Consider the following 24513-nt stretch of genomic DNA (forward strand, 5'->3'; position numbering starts at 1 on the left):
ACTTAGACGCCGTTTACACGTACTGTTGTATTCAGTGATAGCAAGAAGATAATTTACAGTTGTACCACAGGAGCTTTAAAGCAGATATCAAAAGTATGTTATAATAAGGGGGTAGGCCTGATCTGCCTAACTGCATAAAAATAGACAGAAAAACTTCTCTCCAATCAGTCCATTTTACAAATAATGACAAGTACTTTGATGTATTACATGGTACAAACAAGTTCATACTGTCATAGGACTACAAACTTTGTTTAACCGAAGGCAGAAAAATACAGGAAAATGCATATCACCTGGGGCTAAATATTTCCTGAACTTTCCAAAACAGTACAATTTGAGCACCAAGTTGCATTAATTGGATTTAGAAGCTTTCTGGCCATTTTGGTCAAAGTTAAAACTACATTTGTATGAGTTACTGCCCTTTTTGAAAAAAGAAGAGGAGTACTTGTGGCACCTTAGAGACTAACAAATTTATTTGGGCATAAGCTTTCGTGGGCTAAAACCCACTTAATCAGATGCATGGAGTAGAAAATACAGTAGGAAGATACATATATACAGAGAACATGAAAAGATGGGGGTTGCCATACCAACTCTAACAAGACTAATCAATTAAGGTGGGCTATTATCAGCAGGAGAAAAAAAAACTTTTGTAGTGATAATCAGGATGGTCCATTTCAAACAGTTGACAAGAAGGTGTGAGTAACAGTAGGGGGAAATTGTTTTTAGTTCGTGTAATGACCCATCCACTCCCAGTCTTTAGTCAAGCCTAATTTAATGGTGTCCAGTTTGCAAATTAATTCCAGTTCTGCAGTTTCTCATTGGAGTCTGTTTCTGAAGTTTTTTTGGTTGAAGAATTGCGACTTTTAGGTCTGTAATTGAGTGTCCAGGGAGGTTGAAGTGTTCTCCGAGTGGTTTTTGAATGTTATAATTCTTGATGTCTGATTTGTGTCCATTTATTCTTTTGCATAGTGACTGTCCGGTTTGGCCAATGTACATGGCAGAGGGGCATTGCTGGCACATGATGGCATATATCACATTGGTAGATGTGCAGGTGAACGAGTCCCTGATGGTATGGCTGATGTGATTAGGTCCTATGATGGTTACAAATAATAATAAATTCCAGAAACCAATGGAAGCTTGCACAGCTCTCCAACAGCTTCTGTACATGGGAAACCAGGTGCAAAATGGGCTAATGTTTCCTCTCTCCCACCTTTGTCTGTCTTGTTTATTTATATTACAAGCTCTTCAAAGTAAGGTTTCTGTCTCATTTGAGTATGTGTAGCCCGAATGGAACCTCAGTTCTAATTGAGGCCTCTCAGTGTTGTTAGTTTATAGTAGCAGTAATAAAATAAAGGGAACTAATCACTTTTTTTGGCCATTCAAACAAAATACCAACAAGCAGCTACTAACATTTGCTAAGTAATAGACTCTAAGTAATGGAGTCAACTCCATTATGCAGCGCTATGGGAGGAGGAACATCAAGCATGAAGACTGCACCAAGGACCTGCGTGTTATGCTGCTGATCCAGCCAGAGCTGCAGGAGGGGACTCAGTTGTTCCCCTGTGATTGCCTATTTGTGGCCCATTTTGTATGGGCACCACTTCCCCTTCCCCACACAAAAATTTGCCAGACCAGCTGGCATGTGTGCCCATTTCTGGCTTGCCCCTCAAGCTAGTTGGCCATCAGTAGAGACAGCTCAGTCTCCACCCAGCAGATGAATGAGGCTAAAAGGTACTAGTAAAAAGGAATGAAAGGAGATCACGGGTTTTGCTCTAGTGAAGGAGTGCTTAGAAGGGTGGGCAAAAACTTTTTGGCCCGAGGGCCACATCTGGGTATGGAAATTGTATGGCAAGCCACAAATGCTCACGAAATTGGGGGTTTGGTTGCGAGAGGGTGTGAGGACTCCAGCTGGGGGTGCTGGCTTGGGGGTAGGGCCAGAAATTAGGAGTTCAGAGTGGAGTGGTGGGCTCTCGGCTGGGACAGGGGGTTGGGGCGCGGGGGAGAGGTGAGGGCTCCAGCTGGGGGTGCGGGCTCTGAGGTGGGGCTGGGAATGCAGGGTTGGGGTGTAGAAGGGTGCTCCGGGTTGGGACCAAGGGGTTAGGAAGGTGGGAGGGGGATCAGGGCTGGGGCAGGGGGTTGGGGTGCGGGGTGCAGGCTCCGCATGGCGCTTACCTCAAGCAGCTCCCAGAAGCAGCGGCACGTCCCCCCTCTGGCTCCTACGCAGAGGCACAGCCGGGCAGCTCTGCACGCTGCCCCGTCCGCAGACGCCACCCTTGCAGCTCCCATTGGCCTTGGTTCCCAGACAAAGGGAGCTGTGGGGGCGGTGCTTGGGGAGAGGGCAGCGCGCTGAGCCCCCTGGTTGCCTCTACATGTAGGAGCCAGAGGGAGGACATGCCGCTGCTTCCAGGAGCCTTGTGGAACCACGGCATGCGCGGAGCGGGACAAGCCTCCGACCCCACTCCCCGGCTGGAGCACCGGAGCAGTGCAAGCCCCCAACCCCACTCACCGGCAGGAGCTCAAGGGCCGGATTAAAACATCTGAAGGGACGGATATGGCCCACGGGCCATAGTTTGCCCACCCCGGCTTAGACGGAATCCTAACTCACTTCACCCTGCTAGGCTGGGAGCTCACAGCACCAAGGCAGAGCTCCAGGTCTTCTGCTAGCACATGGAGAAGGCAGCTGAGGAGTGAGAATAGCTAATATGGTGCTCTGCTCCTGGAGCGACAGCTTTAATCTACTTTTGCATGTCCAGCAACCGTAGAATGACTGCGGGACTAGCAAGAAGTCCTTCTCTTCCTCTACAAATCCCTCAACAGGCAAGATCCTAGCTGTATCAGTGCCTGTCTTGTCTCCCCACCTCCCTATGAGGGACAATGCGGCCAGCCAAAAAACTGACTCAACTCTCTTGGGAGTGCAGACGGTGTTTTCAGAGAATGGTGTATAAGCATCTCCTCTACAAAGATAGCTGGTAAAAGGCCTGGCAACACTTCACTGGTAACCATCCTCCAACATGATCCATCAGAAATACAAAAAGAGACAAAGAATATGGGACAAGTTGGACGCAGCACCAGTGCTCTGCTAACTCTCCTGCATAGCTATCATAGCATAGGCACATCAGAAGGGCATACATGAAAACCAAGCATTCATCACAGCCCTCATATCCAGTGATAGCCCACCAAGGTCCTGTCACTCTGCATGACCTGGCAAGCTGTCATGTTCCTTTCAACATGAAGGTTGTCATCTTTCTTATTTAAAAACTGCATTATTTCATTATTTCTAACAGTGTCCTTTCTGGGAGCCTTCTTTAAAGCCATTTTTGGCCTAAAGGATTTTGTCCCTAGTTGAAAACTTGCGTCTTTGCAAATGATCCAGAGACTGGTTCTCTCGATTTGAGCTGTTGCAGCAGCATGTCATGCACACTCACAGTGAGCCTGTAGGAGCTCAAATCACAGGTGGCAGAGAACCTGATGTGCAACAGGAGACACTTGGAGACGAATTAGCAATTAAAATAGGATAGAGTTTGTGGATAAAAATGTCAGCTGAGATGTTCTGAAAGACAGCCAAAACCACAGTATATGTACTCAGGAGACTGGTCAGGCATGTGTGTGCATGGACACACAGCAAAACTAAAGAAAATACAAAGATTCCTTTTAATATCTCTATCAGTAACAGAGGTAGATGCAAAGGGACAGCATCAAGTTAAAAATCTTATTAAAAACAAGTTTTAACTACCACATCGTGATCCACAAATAATTAACATATAATTGCTTTGCACAGTTTAACTTTTGTATTTCTCCCAGCCTAGACCATGAAATCAAAACTAGTCACCTGCATTTGTTTCTGGTCTATTTCATTTTCAGTTCTCAGGCCTGGTCGTCTGGTAGCCTTTCAGCCTGAGGGCCAAACATGTTAGTCCCAAAAGTCAAGGGTCACAAATCAACAGTTTAGGGACAGATTTTCTGCCCTATTTTGCTCCCTTTGCGCTGCTTAGGTGGCGCAGAAGAAGTAGACGCTATCTGCGGACCCCTGCTGTGGATTTATTTTTTGCTGTATTCATAACTTTTTGTCTCCAAACCAGGAGGCGGCTATCTTGGTTCCTGGTGAATTATTTCTTTTCTCAAAGGGATCAACCTTTAATATTTATATAACACTAGGGCAGCAGCTTTTCCATAAATGCTCCAGCCTCTAGATTTTCCATCTCTGCTGGACAGCCCAGAATACACGCGTTTTGGGATTATGCTTGGTCTACTGGTAGCTCTACCTGGCTTTTCAACCCAGCACTGTCTTTTGTCAGTCCTTTGTTCTAAGCAGTAAACCACCACTGAGGATGGAGTTTGTACATTCACTCCAGATTGATCCAATTCAATCATTTTAATTTCTCCTCCAAAGAAGTCAGAGGGTTGGAGTTTACCTAGTCCAGAAGTAAGGTTACTCTAAGGCCTGGTCTACACTACAAAGTTAGGTCGATGTATACCACCTTGTATTAACCTCGCTGTGCATGTGTCTCTACACTTAAATTTGTCTCCCACCGATGTAAGTGCTCCATTACAGCAATGCAGTAGCACCACCTCCCTGAGAGGTGTAGAGCCAGGGTCGACATACTGAGATCGATGCAGTGAAAGTGTAGACACTGCATTACCTATGTCGACCTTAACAGTCCTCCAGCAGCTGATCTTTAAAACCCCGCAATTTTTTGAAATGCCTATTCCCGATTGGACAGCTTGGCAAGCACACCTAGCAGTCATCTACTATTGTGTGCAATTGCCCAGCCGACTATGCCTGCTACATGCATCCAGGGGCTCCAGCTATACCTCAAGCCAGTATCCGTTTGAGACTCTACTGCAGTTCAGTCAGTCATGGCATTGAGCACAGGCGAGCCTGATGCGGGGGAAGGAACATCAGGTAACCGTGTAAATGTATGTCCCATTATAATGATATACTGATGGCACCCCTAATGTAGCAGCTATCGACTTTGCATTAATTTACTTATACTAGGAGAGGTAGAGGAGTTCTCTGCTTTTCATTGCCCTGTACAGTTTGAGAAAGGGGGCCATACAGAGCAGTTTGTGTGCACAGGGATGTCCCCTGAATGCTCCTGAGAGAGCTCAATGAAACATTCCTGGAGGTACTTTGCAGTCCTCTCCCAAAGGTTTCTAGGGATGACAGTCTTATTTCTTCCTCCGCAGTAGGACACTTTCCCACACCAGTGGGTGATAACATTGCCAGGCACCATTGCAGCACACAGGCTAGTAGTGTCACATACCCTGACCTATGAAAGCCACGGTTGCTGTATGTGTAGCCAAAATGGACATGAACGTTCTTTCTCCTTGTTAAGTTCCATTCATGTATTAAGATTTTTATGTATTTGCTTTTAAATTGCACACACAAAAAAATTTTTTTGCACATGGGTTTTGTTACTCAATTAAATTCTATTGTTCAGAAAATAATTCATGTTTATTAATTCCCAAGATGTGCTGCAGAATGCCTACCAGAACTGAAAGCATCCACTTACTTGTTAGTCAGCATGACACAACTCATAGGATCAGTGACAGCATAATAATCATAAATGTACAGCAAGCACCACCAAATTAATAGGTGCATTGGCAGTGTTATATTCACAGATGTACACCAAGCAGCACACAACTCCTAACAGTCCCCTAAAACAGCAGAGCCAGGTAGAGCACAGTACACCACTATGCATTACTGAAAGAGCGTTTTAACAGTGAGCCACAAGGTCTCCCTGAGCTGTACAGCTCTGCACTGAGCTCTTCTAATAACCCTTCCATCTGGCTGCTCAAACTCAGTGGACAGCTGCTTCATCTCCATCCTGGCAGCAACTTTTCCCCTTTGCTTGACAGATACTATTCAAGACACAGCAGGCAGCTATAACCATTGGGATATTTTTCTCACAGAGATCCAATCTGGTGAGTAAACAACGTTAGCATCCCTTCAATCTACCAAAAGCACATTCAACTGGGATTCTGCACTTGCTGAGCCAATGAATCTCTCCCTTGGTGCTGTCCAGGTGGCCGGTATACAGCTCCATGAGCCAGGGGAGTAAGGGGTAGGCTGGATCCACCAGGATCATTATTAGCATTTCAATATCACCAATGGTAATCCGCTGGTTGGGAAAGAAAGTCCCTGCTTGCAGCTTTCTGAACAGTCCTGCATTCCTAAAGATGCGAGGATCACGCGCATTCCTGGACCAGACCATGTTGATGTTGGCGAAGCATCCCCCATGATCCACCAACACTTGCATAACCATAGAGAAGTATCCCTTTCTGTAGATGTACTCTGGGACAAGATGGGATGGTGCCAAAATCATACAGCCACCGCAGTTATTAAATCGTTTGTGTGCGCACACTTGGCTTCTTGTGTCGGCGGTGCGTGTCCTCCCCAGGAGCACTTGTGTCAATTGTACTATCAATGTGGGACAGATCCTGAAACCCAGTAATAGTTGACATAAGCAATGCAGTGTCTACACTGACACCGCGTCAACCTAATGACATCGACCATGGCTCTATGCCGCTCAAGGAGGTGGCATTACTAAATCGGCGTAGAGAGGTCTGTCATGAGGAGACAAAGTTAAGTGAAGACGCTTTCACAGCTAGGTCGACGCAAGGCAACTTACTAACCATGTAGTGTAGACCAGGCCTGAGTTTCAAGCCTTTTTAGGCAGGGTCAGGATTGTGCATGCCTTTAGGAAGCAGGCCTATCCCCACAGAACTCAATGCTGAAGGTGGCTGTCCATCTCTGGAAATTCAGGGTCAGGAGTTCTGTACCCACTGTGGGAAATAGAGAACTGCCTGGGGACCAGTCAATGAACATCCCTATAATCAAACTGCTGCAACTACTGAGAAATGTCTCACAAACAATGTCTTCTGTCCATACATACTCTGAGCCTCTTCAAATAAGATGAATTAGTTCATCATTCCCTCTGAAGAAACATCACAGTAATCTAAATGCCAGGAGGACTGACAAATTACAGCTGTCAGGAGCCTACATCTAGAACCCACTGTGATAACCGGCCTTACATCCCAATTACACAAAGCAGCACCATAAGTCTCTTGCTTTTTCAGTTAGTAGGCTGGTTCCCCTATACATTTCAAATCACCCCAAGACCACCAACATCCCCCTTCCTTTCCCTCTCATCAGGCCATTTAAAGACTATTGATACACTGGTTTGACCACTGCTGACATATACCAGGGAACAGTGCCTCAGGTTTGTTGATCACCGCAGTCTCTCTCCAGAACAAGCACAAGGGCATCTGTTTAAGAAGCCCTTGGGAAAAGATGCCAGAGACACAGAGCTCTTTGACAGCCACCTTTTAAATGGTGGAACACAAACACTTCTGCCCCCACAGAAAGCTTCACCTTTAAGTATAATTTAACCACATCTCTACAGTCCCATGGCAACAGATGCCCCTGATTTCTTTGGATGCCAGTTAATTATCCTGGGGAGGGTAAGAGACACAAAGGATAAAGAGTCACATGGCATTGGCAACACAGATGTTTGTGTGTGTTTGTCATCGCTAGGAGAGCAGCTAGAAGGCCTGATAAAAATGTTTCACGTTAACAGATAAGTTAACACATCAGTCTGGTTCCTATCGTCCCTTGCAAACCAATACTCAGGAGCAACTTTTAGGGGAACCTAGAGTCTTGAAGGCTGTGGGGATTCAGGACTGGATGTCCCAACCTAAATTCCCTGTAAGCTGTGCCTATTAAGCACTGCACAGGCACTCAGGGAACCCGCCAGGCCAGGACCTGCCACGGCCGGGGGAGAGGTGCCTCTCCCCCAGTCCAAACCCAGCCCCAGACCTGCCACAGCTGGGGCACCCCTCCCCCAGCCCTAACCTGCCACAGCCGGGGGAGGGGCACCTCTCCCCAGCCCCAACCCAGTCCAGACCATGTGTGGGAAAAATTAGAGGGAACACTCCCAACTCTCTTTAACTAGTGACAGGCAATCGCATCTTCAGTTCAGATTTGTGCAACCTTCAGGCTGGAGCTTGGTAGTCACATTCTGGGGTCTCTGGACCTCCCAGTTTGAGGAATTCACCAATCAGAAGAATCAAATGACCTTGTCCCATGGACTATAGACAAAAATCCCTCCGTAAGCAGAATTAATGACACTGAACAAGCCTCCCATTCATAGGAGAAAGGAAGAAAGGAAAATGATGGATGGAGCAAAACAGAAGTGGCAGGCTGGGAGCCTTTGCAGCCATACAGGTCCCAGGGAAGAGTGAAAGGGAAAAAAAATCAAACAGAACCTTTTTATTTAAGCAATACATTTATACCGTCAGGCGAAAAAGTCCTTTCCGTAGGACTTTTGGGGCCGGACAGCCTGGAAGTTACAGATTTATTGATTCAGTAAGAATCAGGGTTTCTCCCTGCTCTGTGGAGGCATGCGTTTCTTGTTAAGTTCTGATGGTGCAAGGGGCTGTCTCCAATCCATGCAGTGACAGCAGGAAGTATTTAGTCTGAGGAGATGCTGTCCTCTTACTGCAAGGTGTTGCTTTCTGTGTCTTTAACCCTGAGGTCAGATACTGGCCGGAAGGAAGCATTTCCCTGACAGAGACCATTATCCCACCCAGTAATTTTTGTTGAGCACCACACACCCTGTATTGTTTACACCATACAAGAAGGAAGTTAAATGCAGAGATGGGGAAATAGAGAACAGCCCTTATGGTGTAAAGAAGTCAAATGCTCTGAGTTTTAGAAGAGCAGGGCTAAGCCCCAAAAGCCCATGAAGTGCTCTTAAAACTCCACTTGCAGATCCACACCCATTCTTTTCCCAGGGAGCTCCCCTCTCCTGTACTATATAACACAACCCAAAGGACTCCTGGCAGGCATTACAGGCCCATCATTTTTAAGTGTTTGATAAGCAAAGGTCTCTATAAGTGCCATGGTGAAAAAAAATCTTCCCATGATGTAAATTCTCCCATCATGTGTGCAACCCAAACTCTGCACCCTTGGGCTAGGACAGGGGCCCCAAAAGAGGGACCTGGCCGGCTGCGTGCCACCTAAGCAGTGATAGCAGCAATCAAACTGCACAGGTGAGGCCCAGCAAGCTCTGTCTGAAGTAATAACTTCACGGTCAATAACACAAGGGGGTGTGTGCCGGATGGGCGTTAACTGGTCAGTGTACCTTGGGACTGCGCTGATCACACCTACACAACTGCATCACACAGTGGCCTTTAACCTCCAACCTTCCCAAGGCCCCGGGGAACGGGTGCAGGGTGAAAGCAACCTCCTGGGGGCAGAATCGGGAGCCAAGCCCCAAACCTGAGCACCGCCAAGGGGGGCCAGGGCCCAGGGGAGAGCGCGATGCTCAGGGGCGCTGGGAGGAACGGAGGGGGCCGAGGCCCGGGGGGAGCGCTGGGGGGCTGACAGGAGGTTGATGCGGGGACAGGGCGGGGGGTCGAGGCCCGGGGGGATGGAGGGAGGGCGGGGGGTCGAGGCGCTGGGGGGGGGCTCCCCCGGGCCGAACCGCCCTTACCGGACTTGGGCGGGTAGCGATAGGCCGAGTTGGCCTGGATGTCGATGTCCTCCACGCCCGCGATGCGCCGGCTCAGCAGGGAGCCCATGGCGGGACCGGACCGGACCGGCCGGGGACCCAGCAGCGGCGAGAGCGGCCAGCGAGCGCCCCGGACCCAGCGACTCGCACCACCACAGCCAGTCGCGGGGCAGCACGGGAAAGCGAGTCCGTCCGCCCCGTCGCGCAAGACAGCTCCCGCCCCCTGGGACTACAACTCCCAGCAGCCACCGCGCCCGGTCCGCCACACCACAGCCCGACGGCTCGGCCGGGCCGTACCAACAGCGCAGTTGGAGGTGCGAGTAGGGGTTGTGCGTGCCCCTTCACCCAATGGACTCTTCCGGGAGTGTGAGAGCTGTAACGCGCACAGCCGCCAGCAGAGGGCGCTGCCTCCTGTCCGGCAGACCAGACCAGCCTGGGAAGATCGAGCTTGCTGCAGCGGGGTCAGCTGGAGGAGCCGTGGGCCGCGGCCCACCCCGGACCGGCAGGGCGATGGGGATCTCTGATAGGGCCCACCAGCATGGCTGGACAGGGCGACGGAGCCTCCCCGCACTGGGATCCCCGTAGCATAACCAGACCACCCCCAGCACGGTGGGGGAGGGTGACAGGGCGCCCCCAGGCAGAGCATCCTAGGGCATGCTACATATAAAATGATGGGGTCTAAATTAGCTGTTACCACTCAAGAAAGAGATCTTAGAGTCATTGTGGATAGTTCCCTGAAAACATCCACTCAATGTGCAGCAGCAGTCCAAAAAGCAAAGACAATGTTGGGAATTATTAAGAAAGGGATAGGAAATAAGACAGAAAATATCATATTGCTTCTATATAAATCCAGGGTATGCCCACATCTTGAATACTGCGTGCACATGTGGTCGCCCCATCTCAAAAAAGATATATTGGACTTGGAAAAGGTTCAGAAAAGGGCAACAAAAATTATTTGTGGTATGGAACGGCTTCCATATGAGGAGAGATTAATAAGACTGGGACTTTTCAGCTTGGAAAAGAGATGACTAAGGGGTATATGATTGAAGTCTATAAAATCATGACTGGTGTAGAGAAAGTAAATAAGGAAGTATTATTTACTCCTCATAATCCAAGAACTAGGGGTCACCAAATGAAATTAATAGGCAGCAGATTTAAAATAGGGCTGTCGATTAACTCACAGTTAACTCACATGATTAACTCAAAAAATTAATTGTGATTAATCACAGTTTTAATTGCACTGTTAAATAATAGAATACCAATTGAAATGTATTAAATATTTTGGATGTTTTTCTACATTTTCATATCATATCAAACAAGAAGCGGGCAGCATTATATCCTGCAAATGTAAACAAACTTGTTTGTCTGAAAAAAGCAACAGAGGGTCCTGTGGCACCTTTAAGACTAACAGAAGTATTGGGAGCATAAGCTTTCGTGGGTAAGAACTTGTCTGAGCGATTGGCTGAACAAGAAGTAGGACTAAGTGGACTTGCAGGCTCTAAAATTTTACATTGTTTTATTTTTGAATGCAGGTTTTTTTGTACATAAGTCTACATGTGTAAGTTCAACTTTCATGATAAAGAGATTGCATTACAGTACTTGTATTAGTTGAATTGAAAAATACTATTTCTTTTGTTTTTTTACAGTGCAAATACTTGTAATCAAAAATAAATATAAAGTGAGCACTGTACACTTTGTATTCTGTGTTGTAACTGAAATCAATATATTTGAAAATGTAGAAAACATCCAAAAATATTTAAATAAATGGTATTCTATTATTGTTTAACAGTGCAATTAATCGTGATTAATTTTTGTAATCGTGCAATTAATTGTGATTATTTTTTTTAATCGCTTGACAGCCCTAGTTTAAAACAAATAAAAGGAAGTATTTTTTCACACAACACACAGTCAATCTATGGAACTCTTTGCCAGACAATGTTGTGAAGGCCAAGACTATAACAGGGTTCAAAAAAGAACTGGATAAGTTTATAGAGCATAGGTCCATCAATGACTATTAGCCAGGATGGGCAGGGACGGTGTCCCTAGCCTCTGTTTGCCAGAAGCTGGGAATGGGCAACAGGGGATGGATCACTTGATGATTACCTATCAGAGGGGTAGCCGTGTTAGTCTGGATCTGTAAAAAGCGACAAAGAGTCCACTACATGTGTCTGATGAAGTGGGTATTCACCCACGAAAGCGTATGCTCCAATACGTCTGTTAGTCTATAAGGTGCCATAGGACTCTTTGTTGCTTTTTGATGATTACCTGTTCTGTTCATTCCTCTGGGGCACCTGGCATTGGCCACTGTCGGAAGACAGGATACTGGGCTAGATGGACCTTTGGTCTGACCCAGTATGGCCGTTCTTATGTTCTTATGACATGATCTGCAGGCTGGGGGCATTACAGAGACAGGTAGACCTAGCTGCCAGAGTAAGGGATTGGTCTTGCCCGGCAGTGCTCAACCACGGGCAGGGTGCTAGCTGCCAGGATCCCACAGGCATGGGGCCATTCCCTCAAAGAGGCCTGGCACTCTCTGTGCCCACTAGCTTTGCCTGGATCAAGGGGGACCCGTCAGGTACTCAGTGCAGACCCAGGGATGTCATGGGAGGAATGGGTGAGGTTGAAGGGGACATGCCCTGGACAGGAGATGGCTTGGGCTGTGGAATCGTCTCCCACAAATGGCCTGAGAGCCCCTCACTCGGGACAGTTGACACCAGACCAGTGAAGCACTGGCAGATATGCAATAGGGAGCAGTCCTGTCCCAGCCCGGGAATGGAAGGAGGGGGCTCAAGGACGATTCCAGCTCTGACTGCTGACAGGTGATGGATGTTGCTGGAAATGCTACTTCTCTGCTGCGGGGCCTGCGGAGATGACTGGCCCCCGAGAGGCGCCATCACAATCCAGGCAGCTGATTAGGGTGCAGTGTCTAGCTTGGATCGTGGTGGGCTTGGCCTCGGACTATGCTGTGGCACGTAGTCTCCAGGGACCCTCGCTGTGACTTGAATGGAAATACGATGCTCCGTGTTCATGCTAACTAAAACACCCACCCAAGGAACAGGTGCGTCACATGACTTTTACTGCCTCCCCTCATACAAAGTTCTCAGTGATCCGCCCAGGGTGGGTCCCCATTGTGCACTTTGATCTGCAATTGTCTCCTGCCGGAAACCTGTGGAGACAGCCTCTTTCCAGCCTGGGGACTCACATCACAGCACCCATCTCTGGTCCTGATCCTGCAAAGGGCTGAGTGCAGCTCCCATATTCACAGGAAGAGGAGGATGCTCAGCACCTCCCAGGATCTGGCCCTATGTGAGGGCTGCACCAGCAGGACATGTGAGAAGGTCAGAAGTACCTCGCGCCTCCCAAACACATATTTGTTTAGATACATTCACCTGGGCCGTGTTACCAGAGATGCAGCTAACCTTCAAAGGGACCAGAGATTCGCCAGTTCAGACTTCTCATCAACGGGCCAGCCCAGCTCCCCAGCTGGTGTCAATCACTGTAGGTCTATAAACTCAATGAGCTACGGTGATTTACCTCAGCAGAGGAGATGGCCCTCCATAGGAAGGGGTCCAGAGCAGGGGTGCCAGAACAGGAAGAGCCAAGCACCAGGGCCGGCTCTGGCTTTTTGGCCACCCCAAGCACAAAAAAAAAACCAAAAAACCTGCGGCGCAGGCGAAGCGCCGGTGCGGGGGGACCGGCGGGGGGGGGGGAAGGGAGAGGGAGCGGGCGGGAGAGAGAGAGAAGGGGGCGGCCAGGGCTACAGCAGGGGCGCAGCCACACGGCCCCTCCTGCTGCGCCGCCTCTTTCCGCCTGCCCTGAGGGCTCTGCTCCAGTCGGCGGGGAGGGAAGGAAGAGGACTGCCCTGCAGAGCGCTCCGGTCCTCCGCGCTGCCACCCCATAAAGGGCGGCTGGAGTGGAACAAAAAAAAAAGCGGCCATGCCGCCCTAGGATTGGGCAGAATGCCGTCTCGAACAATCTGCCGCCCCAAGCACCAGCTTGCTCAGCTGGTGCCTGGAGCCGGCCCTGCCGAGCACCATGCCCTTCGCACTTTTAAAAGAGGCAGGGCTATGCCCGTCCACTTTTTATCGGCCCTAAGGATGAACGACTGGGGGGGGCGGGGTTTTGGGGGGAAGAGGCTGTGTGGAAGCAGGGCTTCTGGGGAAGAGGCAGCATAAGGGCAGGAGCTTGGGGAGAAGGGGCAGTGTGGGGGTGTAGCCTCAGGGGAAGGGGTAGTGTGAGGGTAGGGGCTCAGAGAGAAGGGACTGGGTGGGGTGTTGGGGAGAAGGGGTAGGAGCTTGGGGAAAAGGGGCAGGGTGGGGCCTTGAGGGAAGGGGCAGGGCAGGGGAGAAGGGGCAGTGCAGAGGGTGGGACCACGATTTGGGCACCAATGGCCCACCCATTGTTAGAAAGCTTCTTGGGGTATACATTTAGTTTGAGCCTCTGTCATGGTACTTTAAAAAAGTTTCCATGCAGTTTGCAGGCATTTCATTCGTGTGAGTGTTCCTTTTAATATCCATTTAACTAGCTTCCTCATTTCTCTGTAGTTCCCCTCTTTGAAATTAAATGCTACTGTGCTGGGTTTCTTTGGAATTAAGATGTTAACATTAATTACATTATGGTCACTATTACTGCACGGTTCAGCTATATTCACCTCTTGGACCAGATCCTGTGCGTCACTTAGGACTAAATCAAGAATTGCCTCTGCCCTTGTGGGTTCCAGGACAAGCTGCTCCAAGAAGCAGCCATTAATGGTGTCTAGAAATTTTAGCTCTGTATCCTGTCCTGAGGCGACATTTCCCAGTCAATATGAGGATAGTTGAAATCCCGCATTATTATTGGGCTTTTTGTTTTCTAGCCTGTCTAATTTCCATGAGCATTTCACAGTCATTGTCACCATCCTGGTCAGGTGGTTGGTAGCATTTTCCTACTACTATACTCTTATTATTCAAGCATGGAATTTCTATCCATAGCGATACTATGGTATAGTTTGATTTATTTAAGATTTTTAATTTATTTGACTCTATGCTTTCTTTCACATTATAGTGTCACTCCCCCACCAGTGCGACCTATTCTGTCATTCCTATATCTTTTGTACCCTAGTATTACCATGGCCTATTCATTATCATCATTCCACCAAGTTTCTGTGATGCCTCTTATATCCATATCCAAATTTAATACCAGGCACTCAAGTTCACCCATCTGAGTATTTCGGCTTCTAGCATTTGAATACGAGCGCTTATAAAATGTGTCACTATTTAGTTGTTTGCCTTCATGTGATGTAACTGAATGGGACATTCATGCTTCATGCAGTGATGGGACTGGAAACAGGGACCTGTGAAAGCCAGGGAGGCAGGCTCTGACCACGGGGAAAGCTGATGGGGGAGAAAGACAAGGGAAACTGGTTTGATCCATTCACAAGCCATGTAAGCAGAAGAGTTGGGGGGGAGCTGAGTGATGGGGAGATTGAGGGCCAGGCGGATGATCGGGAGGACAGGTGTTGTGGGGGGGTTGCTAAGGCAAGAGGCAGGATCTGAGGCATGTGGCAGGGCAAAGGAAAGTGCAGCATTAACACTCTTACTGAGGGGACGGCACAAGAGTCAAGGTTTCTGGCTCCCTGTGCCAGTGGCTGAGCTGTGAGTGCAGGGGAAGTCCCAGGGCTGAACTTTGTGCTCCTGGTGTGTGTGCAGTCCCAGAGCAGGGAGTGGAGACGAAGGGCATGCCCTCGTCACTAGAGGAAGGCCTGGCTTGGCTTTCCCCTTAGCTGCTTTTCATCTGCTTCCGTGACCTGCTGGTAAGTTGGGCAAAACATCCCATCAACGCCTCCCTGAGCACCAGCTGTGCTGCTGCCTTCTCACCTCTACCCCACCCACACATACATCCTCTGCTCCCCCTCCCCTTCCCACATCAGCCAGCCATTCTCGGAGCCCTCACCTCTCTACTTCCCAAGCATTCCACCGCTCTATGGCTGTGCCTACGTAGACAGCTAGCTAGCTAATAGATCGGGTGTCAGTAGATGGCGCTCAAGAACAGAGGCCCTGGGTTTGGCCCTACGGAGCTGTGCCAGCAAGTGGGTCCGTACGGTTATACCAGTATAATATACAGCAAGGTATAGCTAGCATATAGGATACCGGTATAGCTATACCAGCCAAGTGCTCGCCCTGGTGTAAACAGTGCTAGAATGGTGGAAGAATTCTTCTGTCGACCTACCTACCACCTCTCAGGGAGGTGAATTAACAACAGCAAGGAGAGAACCCCTCCCGTTGCTGTAGGTACTGCCTATGCTGCAGGGCCGATGCAGAAGTGCAGCTGTGCTGCTATAGCATTTTAAGTGTAGGCACAGCCCTAGTCTCACCATTGCTGGTGCAAGAGCCTTCTTCTCTGCAGCGTCCATTTGTCACTGCAGCCTCTGATGATATCAGACTGGCCCACCAGGTACTTGCCCAGTGGGCCTGTCACTTTCTTGGCTGTAGGGCCAACCTGCCCCTCTCCTCACTGACGACACCTTTGTCCACATGCTACTGCATGAATGAACAATAGAGAAGAGGCAAGAGCCCTGGGGCTGCTAGGTGTTTGGCTGTAAGGGAGGGTGGATCAGAGAGTGTGGGAGAGAGTGTTTTTGGATGCAGATACTGTGTGCGAGTGGGATGTCTGTATGTGGTTGAAAATGAATAAGTGGGTGTGTATGTGGAGGTATGGGGGAGGATTGTAAATGGTCCAGGCCAGACCAGGATGAGGAAGCAGATGACATCCTAGTCTCCATGGCTGGGTCATGAGCAGCTACTTAGCTGGGAAGGAAGTAGCCAGCCAGAAGAAATCTACGCAGAGTGCATCACTTGCTGTGACCATCACTGGGCAGTGTGAGAAGCCAAAAGCAGCCTGATCTCAGTAGAAAAAAACTACAACCCACAGATGGGCCCAGAGGGACATAAGAGCAATCTAATCAGTGTCAGGAGCAAAGCAAGGGGCTTGCTGAGCCGTTTGCTGAGTCCGTAATAGTTCAGCAACTGAGCTGGGAGTGTCAGAGACTGAAGCTGCATTTCCCTGGCTCTTGCTCGTTGTCTCTCTCTTCCCCTTTGTGCACTTTTGTCTGGATTCTCTTAAGAAGAAAGAAGTTGTTAGACCTTAAGAGCAGAAGTTCAGAGCTACCTCACATATTTGGGAGGCAGTGAGGTCTAGTGGACAGAGCACTGGACACAGGAGACAAACAAGAGGAACTGGAATTGCTCATTGATTAGCATAAATTTCATGTAGTTGCTATTACTGAAACCTAGTGGGATGATTCCCATAATTCAAATGTTACAAATCAATGATCATAATAAGATGGATCGAGGGGGCAAAACGGAAGAGGGAATGACACCATGGGTGGCCAGTGACCCAGCCCTTGGGGGAGGCTAGCCCCCGGCCCTGCCCCTTGTGCCCGATACCCCGCCCCTTCCCCTCCTCTTCTGCCACCCCTCCCCCACAGGAGCCCAGAGCACCCCACTGCAGCCCCTGGCCCCAGCCCGGGCGGTCGGTCGGTGCGGTTGCAGCGTCCCCACCCCTGGAGCACCGGGCAGCAGCGCCCCCAGCCTCAATGCGCCACATGGCTGGACAACATGGTTGCAGAGCCCCCAGCCCTGGTGTGCTGGGCAGCCAGCCCCACAGTGCCGAGTGGCAGTGCCCCCAGCCCTGGTGTGCTGGGTGGCCAGGCAGCTGGGTGACGTGGCCACAGCATCCCCAGCCCTGGTGTGCCAGGAGGCCAGGCAGCGTGGTGACAGCACCCTCAGCCCCGGTATACTGGGAAGTTGCCCCCAGCCTCGGTGTGCCGGGTGTCCGGGCATCATGGTCCAAGTGCCGGGTGGGAAGCAGGCTGGCCAGCCCCTGCCAGCCTGGGCCAGGGCAAAGTGCCGGAAACTGCCGGAGAGGGCCTGGGGACGGAGCATCGGCGGGGCCATGCTAGGCTGTTTGGAGAGGCACAGCCTCCCCCAGCCTATGAAACCTGCCGCCCGTGAATGACACTCTGTCAAAAATGTCATTACCTGTTTCCAGGTCTCGGATAACTCACAAGAAAATGATCTTGAATGCTTATGGGTCAATGTCCTACCAGATACAGCACAAGATGGAGTAGTAGCTGGTGTCTGCTATAGATTGTCAAATCACACTAGGGGACAGAAAGACATTGGAATTTCTAAACTTTATAGATGACAATTTCCTAACTCAAAGTGTTGCATCCCACATGGGGGAATTCTATAGTAGCCCTCCTTTTGAGAAATAAAGAAGAACTGATTACAGAACTAAAAATTAATGCTAACTTAAGTACAAGTGATCATGACTTGATCCCATTTATAATGTGTGAACAGAATAAAGTCCTAACCAGTGATATATATAGTTGATGCTTTAAAAGGGCCAAGTTCACAAAGATTAAAACAATTCTGAGCCAAATCAGCTGCAAGGAAGAATGTAATCAGAAAAATGTGAATGATAATTGGGAATTGTTTAAGAACACCTCACTAGATGCCCCAAAAAAACCCTCACAATCCTCCAATTGAGGAAGAAGTCCATATTGGTTCAAAAACTGACCTGATTTAGAGGAGAAGTAAGGCAGTTATAAAAGTATATATATAAAACAAATGGAAGAAAGATGAAGTTCATAATAATGAATATAAATCAGAAGCTAGGAATTGTAGAAAATAGATAAGGGAGACAAAGGGACACAAGGACAAACCTGTGGCCAGCAGAGTTACAGACAATAAGAAGGAGTTTTTTAAGTATATTAGGGACAAAAAGGATCCTAACAATGGTATTGGTCCATTACTAGGTGGAGATGGTAGAATTATCAATAATAATGTGTAAGCAGAGTCAGGATGAGCTCTACCCTGACATCTGGTGGTGAATTATGGCGAGTGTGGAAAAGAACTCCAGGGGCGGATCTCGTTTGCATAGGCACACCCACACGCCTAGCATGAGCCCACAGCAACCAAAAGTGGTTACTTTGGCTGGTGTGGGATCCCCAGTTTCTCTGTTATTGGGGCAGGAAGAATAAAGTTTTGTTACCCTGATTCTGTGAATCAAGGCCAGTGGAACTGTTGTATGACAGAAGGACTGAGTGAATCCGTCACCATTACCTAAGTAGCATTTGCTTGTCAAGGGGCATGGGTTACAAAACCCAGTGAATTGAGAGAGGATGGGGACAGGTATTTGTACCTGATGGTATGGGCCCCCTCTGAGGGTCCAAAACACCAATTGCACTGCCTCCTCTCTCCACTGTTGAATGTCAGAGCTAACTTTGATTCCCGTAGGAGTCTAGTTACAGGCTGCTGAGCTGAATTCACTTTGAGCCAATGGTGCACCAGCACTGGGGCTCCCCTACTATACTGAAATTGCTAAGAGCTGAAATCACAAAAGAGCTGATGTTATTAAGAGCTGAGATCACTGAGTGCTGTGTTAACTGGTGGGGGAGCCTGAAGCTATATTGCTCAGCAGCTGACGGAGCAATTTGTGGGGACGACTGGAGGAGCAGCGAGCGGTGTGGAGACTTGCGGGGCCGGTTGGAGTGGCCCAAGGAACGGCGAGCGGAGCTGTTTGCGGGGACGGCTGGAACGGCTCACAGGTCGGTGAGCGGAGCGGAGTGGCTTGTAGAGCGGAGCAGTTCGTGGGATGGCAGGAAAGTGGACTGGCTTGTGGTAAAGGCTGTGGTGGAACCCCCACGGAGAGACAGACGGCTGGCCAGCCTCGGATCACGTAAGGTGCCCCTTAACACCCTGCGTGCTCCCCCCTTTTACTCTGGGGCTGCACGGATCAGGGACAGAGACTTTGGGGGTTGTTGGACTTTTGGGACTTTGGGTGGTTGCTGGACCCAAGAGACTTTGGGGGTGTTGGACTTTGGGGACTCTGGGTGATTTTTGGGTTGCGGGATTCAAGAACCAAAGGGAAATGGACACAGCCCAATTTGCTGGGGTGGGTTTTGCTCATGGTTTGTGTTATGAATCCTGTTTGTGGTGTTTTCCCAATTTTATGCTGATGTCGTTTACCTCATGTCATTAAACATTTTCTGCTACACTCAGACTCCGTGCTTGCGAGAGGGGAAGTATTGCCTCTTAGAGGTACCCAGGGGGGTGGTATGTAATTGTCCCAGGTCACTGGGTGGGGGCTCGAGCCGGTTTTGCATTGTGTTATTGAAACGGAACCCCTAGATACAGAACCCGGCCCTTGTTGCTGCCAACTTAGATGGGCAGAAGGGTTACAAATGCATAAAAGGCAGAAGTATTCAATGAATATTTCTGTTCTGTATTTGGGAAAAGAACAGGTGATTTGTTATATCATATGATAACATTCTTTCCATCCCACTAGTATCTCAGGAGGATGTTAAAAAGCAGAACTTGCATCCAAGAGTTTTAAAAGAGTTGGGTGAGGGCCTTGCCGGACCGATAATGTTGATTTTCAATAAGTCTTGGATCATTGGGGAAATTCCAGAAAACTGGAAGAAAGCTAGTATTGTGCTAATATTTAAAAAGGGTAAATGGGACAACTTGAGTAATTACAGGCCTGTTATTGATCCTGGGCAAGATAATGGAGTGGCTGATACAGGACTCAATTAATAAAAAATTAAAGGAGGGGCTCCACGCACTGCCCCCGCCCCAAGCACTGGCTCTGCACTCCCATTGGCCTTAGCACCCCTTCTGCACTGCTGACTGGGAGCCTCCCCAGGTAAGCCCTCTCCTGAGGGTTTATTTCTCATCTTGGAGGCCAGGGGCCTGGGTTATAGAATATCTGCATATGGGCCCTGCTGTACAGAATCCATGTGCTAGAGCAGGGGTCCCCAACGCGGTGCCCGCGTATTGGCCGGCGGACGAGCATCCGCCGAAATGCCGCCGAATTTCGGCGGCATTTCAGCGGCGACGCCTCTGGATGCTGCTGCTTGTCGGTGGCATTTCGGCGGATGCTCGTCCACCGCCACGGTCCTCCATGGCTCGTCGTCTAGCGCCCGCCAGACAAAAAAAGTTGGGGACCACTGTGCTAGAGGCAACAGAGAATTGCTCCATTAATCACATGCAGGAGCTAGGATTGGATGTTGCCCTTCTGCTACAAAACCCATAGACCCAGAATTGCTTGAGCTAAAGGGCACCATCCTCAGCTGACAGCAGTAGCAGGTCCTTTATCCTCTGTGGTCCAGGGGCTGTCACACACAGAAAGCCAGGATATTACAGCGAGTGGCATGTTGAAAGCAGCAGGAACAATTCGAGGTCAGAACAGCAGCACAACACATGGTCACATAGAGATCTGAGCCAGATCCCGCCACCCTGGGAATGCTGAATGGGGGCTGGCTTTAGCTGTTGGGAAAGAAAGGGGAGTGCTTGTGACCAGTAGCACCCCAGCAGCTGTGCATGGCAAGAGGAGAGCAATCAGGTCTTCTGCTTTTGTGGGCAGCACGGTCACGGAGGCTAGGAAGGAACCTTCAGTGCTGGCCAGGTGAACTGGGGCAAAGGGTCCTTTCTTCATAGAGCAGAGGCAGGATGTGCACCTCATGCAGCAATAGCCTGCTCCTGTCCCATGAATCTGAAGCTTGGGTTGTAGTTTGACTGAAGTAAGCAAGCAGGCTGTCATTGCTGCAGGGACGAGTCTGGCACAAAAAACAATGCCCAGCTCTTATCCTCAGGGGATTTCAAAGCACTTTACGAAGGGGCCAGCGTCATTATTCACATTTCTCTGAGGCGGAGAGAGGGAACGTGATGTGCCCACGGTCGCTGATCAGAAGAGCTGAGACTGGAACCTGAACTCCTGAATCCCAGTCCAGTGCTCTATATACTCAGCCAGTGGTTTTCAACTTGTGGGGGTCCACAGACTACATCTAAGATTTCCAAAGGGGGTCACACCTCCATTTGAATTTTTGTAAGGGTCCGCCAATGAATAAAAGTTGAAAACCACTGTGCTAGGCCATGCTGCCTCCCTAAGGAACTGAATACGCTGCAACTGGAAGGGGTTATTGTGCCCATGTAGACATTCCCAAGCTAGCTGTGATCTAGCCAGATCACAGCTAGCTTGAGTAACAATAGCAGCAAAGCCCCCTCAGTCTCTCTGCTGAAAGGAGCTGCAGCTGGACAGGTGAGTGAGCCCTCATTTGCACACTCACAGAACACCAAACAGTGCCCGTGACCATTTTCCACTTACCCCATTCTCTGACCAGATCACACCTGGCATGTAAAATTTGGCCTAAACTGAGTTCTGAAATCTGACTTCACTTACCCCAATGTGAATCAGGAGTGACCCCAATTAAGTTTATGGAGTTAAGTGATGTAAATCAGGACAACTCCAGTGACATCTAGGCAGTTAACTGGTGTAACTCCAGTGAAGTCTACCTGCTGTGAATCAGGAGTGACTTCGGTGAGGCGTATGGAATTTCACCAGGATAAAGTGGAGTAAGAGGTAGATCAGGCCCTCAGTCTTTATTAACACTGCTAAAGTATTTCTCCAGCTAAAAAGAATTGCCCTTCAGCTGCCTCCTGGGCTATGAGGGAGGTGTGCTTGTTTGAATAAGGAAATGTGTTTGCCTGCAGACCCTAGAACAACAGAGTGGCTCATCCAAAGTCCAGTGCTTTAGGATTTTATTACCCACTAAAACAATCTGATTTGTCTTTCCTGCTAGGCAGCTGTTTCCCCCTCACTGCCACTTGTGTTCCAGCTGTAAAAGCTACCGTTCACTACCTACTCCTAGAATAACAAATACTCGTCCTGGAGATTCAAGGCAATTTATTTGTGATCGAGGAGTCGGGACTGCGACCTCTGCCTCTATAAACACCACCCTGCTCCCAAGGGCTTTGAACACTCCTCTGTTGGCTTAGGGCCCAAAGCCTCCCCCCTCTAAAAAACCAAACAAAGGTAGTTTCTAAAAATATCTATTTTTCTTTAATTAAACCAGCTTTTGGGGGAAATTTGTTTTCCCTGCCGTGTTTACACCTTGTCGGCTAAAGAGCCCTCTGGGCTGTTCTGTGGGGGCTGGCTTGACCTTATAAAAGCACTAGTCGCATGCTGGAACACGGCACACTTCTCCAAACTCTGTGATGGGCCCGGATGGTAACTGTCCCATACAGTGCACTGCTGTTATTGTATGGTCACCCCCCAGTGTAAATGTAGACCAATGGGATCAAGTAGGTGTAAGGCCTGCCCTGCTTTGCACCGTGACTGCAGCGCACCCTAGTACTAGTAATGGACAATACTGTGGCATGTTTGTATAAAAGCAATGGAAAGCACTGCAAATCACACAGGTTAGATATGGGACCTGCTAGAGCGCTTTCCATGAACCCTTCTGGCCCTGACGTATATGCGACTGCACCCAAAATGCAGCCAAGGGATGGAGGAGTTAGAGAGCGATGTGCTCAGATGGCTCCTAGACTAGTGCTCTGCACCCACCACAAAACACAGCAAGGAGGCCAGAACTAATCAGCCATTGCTGGGGGCCTGCGTGCTCATTGCTAAGCACAGGGAGCATTGTGGACTTGGGAATGTTTTTTTTCCCTTTCAGCTCCACTTGCCATTTTCCCTTTGCTTTATTATCTCCCAGCCCTTCACACTGAATGTCCATGCCTGCTTATCATTCCCTGGTACTTAGCAACGCCATTATTTCCTTGTCTCCCTCGCTGATAGTGCCGAGTAGCCCAGCAGTGCCTGCCTGGCTGCGTGCTTTCTTCTGCTATGGTAATGCTGGGTTCTCAAAGGAGCCTTTCATGTCACCAGGAGCCCCCGGCCACTTTCCAGAGCATTCAGCCACTATGGGCTCTTGTTTTACAACTTGACAACTATGTAAATGGAATGGGAACATGGTTCAGCAAAGCTAGAGACGTGAGAATGGGCCTGCAGGCTGCGCAATTCACTATCTTGCATTACTTTTTATTTATTAGTAGTATTTATTATTATTTATCATTTGTGCTGTGGTCACACCTAGGAGCCCGAGTCATGGGCCAGGACCCTGTTGTGCTAGGTGCTGTGCAAATATGAGAGAGAGCCATTGTAACCGGATGGCTTGCCCTGCTGGGCTGGAGACCTGGGGCTAAGCCAACCCTGGCTTTGGAATGAGCCCCACCTGAGGGGAATCAGGCACTTCCCTATAAAGAGAACCAAAAAATGAGAGAAGACTCTGGTAGCAGGAGCTTGGAGGGTAAAGCCCAGTGAGCAGGAGGCAGCGGGCAAGGGGACCCCTGACTGTGTTTGGGACTGGATGTCAGAGCCCCAGGGAGGGAGTGCTGGGAGGACTGGCCAGGAGCTCAGAGTTGAAAGAAAAGCCCTGGGACTGAGAAAAAATGCCAGTGCTATGTATGGACTTCAGTTGGGGACTCTGGGTTGTTGTGAACTGGTTCTGATATTAAACTAGCTGCAGGCAGGGGTATTGTTAAGTAATCAGAAAAAGTCTCTGTGAGTTCTTAAAGGGCCCCGAAGAGAGGAAACAAACAGAGGTGGGGAGCCTGCAGAAACACCTCTGCCAAGGAGGGAGTCCTCAGTAAGGGGCCACCCCACTACAGACAGTCCCTGTCCCAAAGCGCTTTAGCTCTGCTTGGGTAGTGATGGGAGCAAGGGACACAGTTTGGAACTATATCACAGATGCTGAAGTCCGGGGATGCAGGACCGCAGGGAGGGGATGTTAGTTCAGCCTTGAGCAGCTTCCGTTCTTTCTACAGTTACTAGTTTGGTGCCAGTCGTGTGCCCAGAAATGCACACAACACAACAGAAAGACAGTCTCTGGCCCAAATGCTTTGATACAGAACATCATGTTTGGGGAGCTGGGGTTCAGTTTGTCCTATTATGCACCTGGAGTTCACTTGAAGAATTGGAATCTGGATAAGGATTTGTCTTCCCAAAGCTCAGAGACATTTCAATTTGGACAATAGGTTCCAAGGCCACTGGGAGACCATTGTGATCAACTAGTCTGGCCTTGTGTATAACACAGGCCAGAGAACTGCCCTACTGAACTCAAATCTGTTTATCTGAGGAGTTGGATTCCTGACCCCTGGTGAATGTAGCATACAGATCA

The 24513-nt window shown here is 49.2% G+C and overlaps 1 protein-coding gene across 3 annotated transcripts in view; it reads right to left on the reverse strand.

Annotated features, from left to right (window-relative positions):
- Nucleotides 1–9656, reverse strand: part of MGRN1 (mahogunin ring finger 1) — a 119737-nt gene extending 110081 nt beyond the window's left edge. For all 3 annotated transcript variants that reach the window (XM_024197820.3, XM_024197821.2, XM_029911244.1), the window contains exon 1: nt 9495–9656. In XM_024197820.3, coding sequence (XP_024053588.2) covers nt 9495–9582 — 88 coding nt within the window. In that variant the 5' untranslated portion in view covers nt 9583–9656. The remainder of the gene's footprint in view (nt 1–9494) is intronic.
- Nucleotides 9657–24513: the final 14857 nt, after the last annotated feature.

Source organism: Terrapene carolina, unplaced genomic scaffold (assembly GCF_002925995.2).
Source record: "Terrapene carolina triunguis isolate 2854851 unplaced genomic scaffold, T_m_triunguis-2.0 Scaffold93, whole genome shotgun sequence".
Taxonomy (NCBI): domain Eukaryota; kingdom Metazoa; phylum Chordata; order Testudines; family Emydidae; genus Terrapene; species Terrapene triunguis.